Raw genomic sequence first — 9,246 nt, 5'->3', positions numbered from 1 at the left:
CACCCCCTCTATTTAGATCCCTAAACTTACCTACCTCCCCCCTCCCGCCAGAAGATAAAAAAATGCCCCTTTCCAGGAGGAGGAGGAGCAAGAGGTGCTCCCCACCCTGAAAGAGCCCCCTCCCCTAATCAAGCCCCCTCCCGCCCTGTCCTCCCCCTCCCCCCGGGGATTATCTCACCCCTCCTTCGCCTCCTTCCCCGATGCAGCTCTGAGGGGGGGGAGTCCGAGGGAGGGGGGAGGAGGAAAAGGGGGGAAGAAGAGGAAAACGGGGGAGGGAGAAGGGGAGGCAGCGCCTGTGGAGGAGGCCGGTCTCCGCGCTGCGCCACAGCAGCAGCAGCAACTGTAGTAGCCGCCTTCCCGCTCGCCTTCCCTCCTCACCTGTCAGCGCCGCCTCCTCCTTCCCGTCCTCTTCTCCGCCCTCCTTCCACTCAGTGCCCCAGTGCTTCGCCCGCCCCTGGTGCCTCAGCCACCTCCTTCTCCCGTCCTCCTTGTGGCGGCGGTGGCGTCTTCCCCTCAGGCAGCAACATGGAGGTGGGAAGCAGAGCGGGCGCCTTGCGCTGGGTGGGGGGGGTTGAACTGTGCTCGCCCGCCCGACCCGTTTCTCCCTCCCTGCCTGCCTGAGCGATAAACAAAGGGGCGTGGCATGCAGGCAACTCTCCGCAAGTTGCGGGAGCCCAGCGCCGGGCTCCCGCGCCTTGCGGAGAGCTGCCCGAAGCCTGGAGAGCCAGAGGGGTCGGTGCGCACCGACCCCTCTAGCTCTCCAGGCTTCAGCAAAAGCCTGCATTCGCCCCATAGGACGCACACACATTTCTCCTTCATTTTTGGAGGGGGAAAAGTGCGTCCTATGGGGCAAAAAATGGCTTCTCCCATGTGAGTTCGTTGATGTTTCCTAAGGTGTTCATTTTGACTGAAGCTCTTTCCACATTCAATACATTTAAATGGTTTCTCCCCTGTGTGAGTTCGTTGATGGCTTCTAAGTGTTCCATTTTGACTGAAGCACTTTCCACATTCAATACATTCAAATGGTTTCTCCCCTGTGTGAGTTCATTGATGGCTTCTAAGTGTTCCATTTTGACTGAAGCACTTTCCACATTAAATACATTCAAATGATGTCTCCCCGGTGTGAGTTCGTTGGTGTCTTCTAAGTGTTCCATTTTGACTAAAGCACTTTCCACATTCAATACATTTAAATGGTTTCTCCCCGTGTGAATTTTTTGGTGTTTTCTATGGTGTCCACTTTCACTGAAGCTCTTTCCACATTCAATACATTTAAATTGTTTCTCCCCCATGTGAGTTCGTTGGTGCATTCTAAGTGTTCCATATAGACTGAAGCTCTTTCCACATTCAATACATTTAAATGATTTCTCCTGAGTGTGAGCTCGTTGGTGCATTCTAAATGTTCTATTTTGACTGAAGCACTTTCCACATTCAATACATTCAAATGGTTTCTCCCCCGTGTGAGTTCGTTGATGGCTTCTAAGGTGTCCATTTTGACTGAAGCTCTTTCCACATTCAATACATTTAAATGGTTTCTCTCCTGTGTGAGTTCGTTGGTGTATTCTAAGATGTCCATATTGACTGAAGCTCTTTCCACATTCAATACATTTAAATGGTGTCTCCCCTGTATGAGTTTGTTGGTGTATTCTAAGTGTTCCATTTTGACTGAAGCTCTTTCCACATTCAATACATTCAAATGGTTTCTCCCCCGTGTGAGTTCGTTGGTGTCTTCTAAGGTTTCCACTTTCACTGAAGCTCTTTCCACATTCAATACATTCAAATGGTTTCTCTCCCGTGTGAGTTCGGTGGTGTACTCTAAGGTCTCCACTTTCACTGAAGCTCTTTCCACATTCAGTACATTTAATTGGTTTCTCCCCCGTGTGAGTTAGTTGATGGCTTCTAAGGTGTCCCTTGTGATTGAAGCTCTTTCCACATTCAGTACATTTAAATGGTTTCTCCCCTGTGTGAGTTCGTTGGTGTATTCTTAGTGCTCCATTTTCCCTGAAGCTCTTTCCACATTCAAGACATTTAAATGGTTTCTCCCCCGTGTGAGTTTGTTGATGCTTTCTTAGTGCTCCACTTTCACTGAAGCTCTTTCCACATTCAATACATTTAAATGGTTTCTCCCCTGTGTGAGTTCGTTGGTGCATCCTAAGTGTTCCATATCGACTGAAGCACTTTCCACATTCAATACATTTAAAAGGTTTCTCCCCCGTGTGAGTTAGTTGGTGTATTCTAAGTGTTCCATATCGACTGAAGCACTTTCCACATTCAATACATTCAAATGGTTTCTCCCCCGTGTGAGTTCGTTGATGATTTCTAAGGTTTCCAATTACACTGAAGCTCTTTCCACATTCGATACATTCAAATGGTTTCTCCCCCGTGTGAGTTCGTTGGTGTATTCTAAGGTGTTCACTTCTACTGAAGCTCTTTCCACATTCTATACATTTAAATGGTTTCTCCCCCGTGTGAGTTCGTTGATGTTTTCTTAGTGCTCTACTTTCACTGAAGCTCTTTCCACATTCAATACATTTAAATGGTTTCTCCCCCGTGTGAGTTCGTTGGTGTATTCTAAGCTTTCCATTTTGACTGAAGCACTTTCCACATTCAATACATTGAAATTGTTTATCCACTGTGTTAGTTCCTTGATGTTTCTTTCGATAGTCAGTACATTTAAATGGTTTCTCCTCTATGTGGATTCGTTGATGTGTCCTCAGTCTTCCACTGTGACTAAAGCACATCCCACATTCCAGGCATTTAAACTGTTTCTTTGTTCTTCCCAATGAATTCACAGATGGCTCCATAGAATTCTGGCCATCATGTTCCTCACCTGTTTGGGAGTGGGGAGGAAGGGGAAGAGAATCCTGTTAAGACTTACAAGAAAGGAACTGAACACACGTCAATCGCAATATGCACCTTCTTCTATTTTAACACTGTCTCCTTTCTCCACTGTCCTATCTATGTTCCAAACTTTTAGGAATGCAGATAAGATAATGGCAAAAACAACACATGGTCATTCCATTCACACTTAATAAACTGCATTATTTTATAATCTATGGTGGAATTGGCTTCTTAGACACATCTCTGTATTTCTTTTTCCAGGGAGGAAATGATCACAGGTTCGAGTAGCAGTCTCTCCTATGACTAAGAAAACTGAAGTGTTACTTTGCCACAAGTAACTGTAAAAATATTGCAATATCTTAGAACAGGCATCCCCAAACTTGGCCCTCCAGATGTTTTGGGACTACAATTCCCATCAGCCCTGACCATTGGTCCTGTTAGCCAGGGATGATGGGAGTTGTAGTCCTTAACATCTGGAGAGCCAAGTTAGGGGATGCCTGTATCAGAACATAAGAAGAGCCTGCTCGATTGGGCAAAGGACGACCTAGTCCAGCATCCTCTTCTCACAGTGGCCAACTAAATGCCTGTGGGAAATCAGCAAGCAGGATTGGAGTACAAGAGCCCTCTGCCTTCCTGTGCTTTCCAGGAACTAGTATCAAGAAGCATTATTGCCTAGGACCACAAGGGAAGAGCACAGACATCAGTCTAATCCTCTTTTTCAAGCTATCCAAGTGACAAAATCAAGGATTAAAAATAAATTATTAACAGATGTAAGAGAGAGAGGAGGTTTTGCCCTGCCGGGCTTGAAACTTTATTATGAAACATCCTGTATCTACTAGAACTGGGAATGGATTACATTGGAAAACACAGATACTGTATTTTAGATCTGGAAGGACACAAATAATGAATAGAATGCATATTTATGGTAGGAAAAGGCCAAGGTGCATAGAGCTTTTCAGACTCATATAGTAAGAAAATCAATTTGTAGGGTATGGGAGAAGTATAAAAATTTGCTTGAGTAAAAAACATCCTGGTGGCTTTCCCCCTTGGAAGCAATATCTCTGAAAAAAATTGAATATAAGAAGTAATTGGCCGACTTACAGAGAGGTGTTAACTGAAGTTGAAAACCAACTGGAATTAAAAGATTTTGAAGAGATAAGGGAAGCTGTAACTGACTGGTTACAGTACCATCAACTAAACGATATCTTTAAGATAGACAAATAGAAAGGTTTTAGTTATGAGACATCACAATTTTAAAAAGAACTCTTAGGAAGTAACATAAAAAGATCTCTCTAAAATGTATAACTTGTTCCTAGAACGGTATACAAAGGATGAACAGGTCAAATCAGTTATGACGAAATGGGAAAGGGACTTAGGACATAACATACAAATGGCAGATTGGGAGAGGCTTTGGAAAACTGATCTGAAATTCACAGCTTGTGGTACATTGAAAGAAAACTACATTAAAATGATGTGCTGGTGGTATTTGACTCCTAGTAAGTTATCTAAAACATATAGAGTAAGTTCAAATATCTGCTGGAAATGTAAAGAAGCGGGTACCTTTTGCTATATGTGGTGGTCATGTAAGATAACAGTATCATTTTGGGAAATGGTATATAATGAAAAAGTAGAGACATCACTTTGCTAACGAGTGCAGTGAAAACCAGGAAGGAAAAAAAAAAGGCTGGGGAAGGCACGGGATGAGGGGCAGGGGAGCGGGAGCGGGCTTTTTACTTCTGCAGCTTCTTTTGAGGCAGGATAGATTTGAGCATTGTCTGGGTCCCAGTGCCCCTACTCCTTTTTTAGGCTCCATTCTATTGCTGCCAGTGGCTGCTTATTACTCAAACTGAACCTGATACCAGTAGCCACGTGTACAAACAACGTAGAAGGCTTCAAGTAGGAGCACTTTTACACAGCTAATGGCGAATCCCCTGCAATCCAATTCCTGATCACTTGCTCAAATCTATCCTGCCTCAAAACAAGCAACGGAAGGAAAAGGCTGCAAACTGTTAAATGGAAAAAAAAACCCAGGCACAGGGCAAATACCTTGAGTAAAATAGTAAAGGGAGGCAGGTGATTCAAAGCCAGCAGGCACTTTTAAAAGTGGTGCGCAGCCAGCAACAGCTGCAGAAGGTTCACCCACTCCCTAAACGGAGCAATGAGGCTGCAAAGGGACGGCAGGACACAGGAGGGGTTGGATCGGGAAGGATAAAATTTAAGCAACCAGCAGCAAAACAAAAAACAAAAACCAACCTCGAGCTCTGAGCCACAAGCGCAGTGAAAATCAGGAGGTAAAAAAGGAAGGCTGCTGGGGACTGGAGGGCAGAGGATGAGGGAGAGGGGGAAATTACACAAATCCGCCGCGTCTCAGCTGATCCGCTGGCTCCTTGAGCCTGCACACTAAAGAAACATACAGCTCCTGTCCCTCTTAGTCTCACTCTGATATACCAGTAGTTTATTAAATAGTTTAGTACAACATTTGATTCAGAATATTTCCCCCGTTTTCCTCCTCTGAAAACTAGGTGCGTCTTATGGTCCGGTGCGCCTTATGGCGCAAAAAATACGGTACTATCAGGACCCATGAAAGGGATGGAGCGAAGTCATGTGATTCAGAGAATCTCAGGAATTGATTATATAAATGTATTTGATATAAACTTGCAGTTGTAAAAAGCAATAAAAATATTTCAAAAAAAGGGAAGTCCACAGATTGACTATGCTTCTGTTGATTCATCATTTGCAAACCCAGAAATAGGGGCTCCTGTTTTTGAACTTTTCCTCGGAAGCCGAACGTGCTCCTGAGCTTCCATTTTTATTGTTGCACAGCAAATTTAATTCCCCCCCATCGTAATTAAGGTTTTTTTTATCCCACTTGTATCCTTGAGCAGCTAATTTAAGTCTCCCCTCCCATTGTAATTCAAGCTTTTTTCATCCCATTTGTTCCCTTGCACAGCTGATTTAAGCCCCCAGCCCATCAATATTAAAGCCATTTCTGGTTGCAGTGTTCTGAGGTGACATTTGGTGCTTTAGTTTTTTCCTATTTTTTGCATTTTTGATTGTGGCTTCTTTTTTTAATTTTACCGTATTTTTTGCACCATAACACTCACTTTTTTCCTCCTAGAAAGTAAGGGGAAATGTCTGTGTGTGTTAAGGAGCGAATGCCTACGGATGGCGGGGTATCTGCTGCAGTCGTGAGCAGAGGATCCATGGTTCCCCTTCCTTCCCTCCTCCGTGGCTTGCTTTGAAACAACAAAGCGGGAGAAGAGCCCCTGCAGAGGTGCAAAAACATGCTTACAAAGCATGGATCCACATGGATCCTCAGGATTTTTGCATTGAGCTACCCCAAACTCACCGTCAGATCACATGTCTGTGCCCACAGCATGAACCACAAAAATCATACATCCATTGTTTCGTTTAGAATATTTTTAGAATATTTTTTTTCTTGTTTTCCTCCTCTAAAAACTATGTGCGTGTTATGGTCGGGTGCGTGTTATAGAGCGAAAAATACAGTAATTTTTATCATCAACAATACTGTCTTCTTTATTTTAATGCTACAGAACATTGATTACTGCTTTCATTTTATGGATCAATGGTCTTGTTAGATAGTAAAATTCATGTTAAATTGCTGTTTTAGGGGTTGTTTTTAAAAGTCTGGAACGGATTACCGTATCTTTCGCCCTATAGGACTCACTTTCCCCCCTCCAAAAATGAAGGGGAAATCTGGGTGCGTCCTATGGGGCGAATGCATGCTTTCGCTGAAGCTTGGAGAGCGAGAGGGGTTGGTGCGCACCGACCCCTCTCGCTCTCCAGGCTTCAGGAAGACATCCACAGCCTAGGCAGCCCTGTCTAGGCTGCGGATAGCAGCCTGCTTCCCGGAGCGTCGGGCCCCCTAAAGCAGAGCGCCCCGCGCACCAGACAGACATCCGCAGCGTGGGGAGCCCTGCAGGAGTTCCCCGCAGGGCTCCCCACGCTGCGCATAGCAGCCTGCCGCCCAGCGCGAGGGGCCCCCTAAAGCAGAGTGCCCCTCTCACCGGACAGACATCGGCCAGCCCCACAAGCTCGGGGGACAGCAGGGAGGCACAGCGCCGCCATCCCGCTGTTCCTGGACCTGGTTCGGTTTCCCCGACCTGCTTTTGGGGGGGAAATAAAGGGGGGGGGAATTTCCTTTATTTCCCCGCCAAAAAACTAGGTGCGTCCTGTGGGACGGAAAACACGGTACTCCATTTTGCCTTACTTTCTTTAAAAATATATATATATATATTTATTGAGATTTTACAAACATTAAAAAGTTTCAAAGTTTAGACTTAACAAATAAGAACAAAGAATAACCTTAAAAAAGAAAAAAACTACAAAAATACAAAAACAGAACACATGAAAAATACAAAATAGAAAACAGTTAACAAAAAGAAAAAAAAGAAAAGGAAAAAAATCAATAATTTCATATCTTATACTTCATTTACTAGCTTCCTGACCTACTCACGCCTCCCTTTTTGTATTCCAGTTCATATATTTAATTCAGCAAATCCTTACCCTCTGTCATTTATCTTTACTCAATATCTTAACCTATTATAACCATATGTTTATAACCATTATCAAACCATATTTACATATTCTTGATAATCTTTTTACCAATACCACTTATTTTCCATCCAACATCATTTTAACATTCCTTAATTTAACAGTATTTCTGCAAGTAGTCTCTAAATTTACTCCAGTCTTCTTCCACCAACTCTTCTCCCTGGTCACGGATTCTGCCAGTCATTTCTGCCAATTCCATGTAGTCCATCACTTTCATCTGCCATTCTTCCAGTGTGGGCAAATCCTGTGTCTTCCACTACTTTGCAATCAGAATTCTTGCTGCTGTTGTTGCATACATAAAAAAGGTTCTATCCTTCTTTGGTACCAATTGGCCGACTATGCCCAGGAGAAAGGCCTCTGGTTTCTTCAGAAAGGTATATTTAAATACCTTTTTCATTTCATTATAGATCATCTCCCAGAAAGCCTTAATCTTTGGGCACGTCCACCAAAGGTGAAAGAATGTACCTTCAGTTTCTTTACATTTCCAGCATTTATTATCGGGCAATTGATAGATTTTTGCAAGCTTGACTGGTGTTATGTACCACCTGTATATCATTTTCATAATATTCTCTCTTAAGGCATTACATGCCGTAAATTTCATACCTGTGGTCCACAACTGTTCCCAGTCAGCAAACATAATGTTATGTCCAACATCCTGTGCCCATTTAATCATGGCAGATTTAACCGTTTCATCCTGAGTGTTCCATTTTAACAGCAAGTTATACATTCTTGAAAGTATCTTTGTATTGGGATCTAGCAATTCTGTTTCCAACTTTGATTTTTCCACCTGGAAGCCATTTTTTTGGTCCAAATTATATACCTCTCTTATTTGATAATAATGAAGCCAATCTCGCACTCTATCTTTTAATTTCTCAAAACTCTGCAATTTCAATTTATCTCCTTCTTGCTCCAAGATCTTCCAATATTTTGGCCACTTGGCATTTTGCATTACTTTCTATGGGAAAGCATGCCTTGGTTTTGAAACACTTTGGTTTTGGAAGACTTCCGGAACCTATTATGTTTGAGAACCAAGGTACCACTGTAACTCCTAAGATTTAAAACCCTGGAGGAAGAAAATCTGCCCCCCACTACAGTGGTACCTCAGGTTAAGTACTTAATTCGTTCCAGAGGTCTGTTCTTAACATGAAACTGTTCTTAACCTGAAGCACCACTTTAGCTAATGCGGCCTCCTGCTACTACTGCACGTTTTTTGTTCTCACCCTGAAGCAAAGTTCTTAACCAGAGGTACTATTTCTGGGTTAGCGGAGTCTGTAACCTGAAGCGTATGTAACCCGAGGTACCACTGTACTTTATGAAAGGGATTCAAGAAACAAAGAGCTGCTTTGGAGAAGGCCTCACCCCTTCCTTCTTACGTTCAGGAACCTCCTTCCATTTGTCTCCTCTCCATCTTTTCCTCTTTCTCCCTCCACCATCCATCTGTCCCTGTCCTCATCTCCTCTCCCCTGGAACTCACCAGATTTCTCCAAGGGTCCTGGGAGGGAATGCTCAGAGGTTGTGGGGAGGGATGCGGGAGAGAGCCTGACCAGGTCAACCGTCCATCTTCCTCCTTCCATCCTGGCCAGGGTTGCAGGTTCAGTCTCAGCGAGGTTTTCAGGTTCAGCTTCCTGAGGAGCGCAGAAGCCAGAGCAAGTTGCAGCTTCCTGGGAGGGAGGGAAGAAGAAGAAGCCAAGGGAGTCTGAGAGCCCCTGCAGGGATTCTCCTGCCCAAGACATTCTGCTGCCCCTGGAGAAGCACCAACTGGGCACCCCCCCAAGAGCCCCCTCCTATTTTCAAACACCTTTGGCAATTCCTTTCACCTGCCTGTCCCACCTC

At 44.0% G+C, this 9,246-nt stretch overlaps 1 protein-coding gene across 1 annotated transcript; it reads right to left on the bottom strand.

Annotated features, from left to right (window-relative positions):
* Positions 1-826: 826 nt before the first annotated feature.
* LOC308580462 (uncharacterized protein) lies at positions 827-8,987 on the bottom strand (the record flags this gene model as incomplete). The annotated part of the gene is made up of 2 exons (XM_081182142.1): positions 827-2,827; positions 8,888-8,987. The coding sequence occupies 2 exons, from the start codon at positions 8,985-8,987 to the stop codon at positions 843-845; spliced, it is 2,085 nt and encodes a 694-aa protein (XP_081038268.1). The 3' UTR covers positions 827-842.
* Between the last annotated feature and the right edge of the window lie 259 nt (positions 8,988-9,246).

This window comes from Podarcis bocagei (assembly GCF_964188305.1).
Source record: "Podarcis bocagei genome assembly, chromosome: 2".
NCBI classification, from domain to species: Eukaryota; Metazoa; Chordata; class Lepidosauria; order Squamata; family Lacertidae; genus Podarcis; species Podarcis bocagei.
This window is presented reverse-complemented; position numbering and strand designations above follow the sequence as displayed.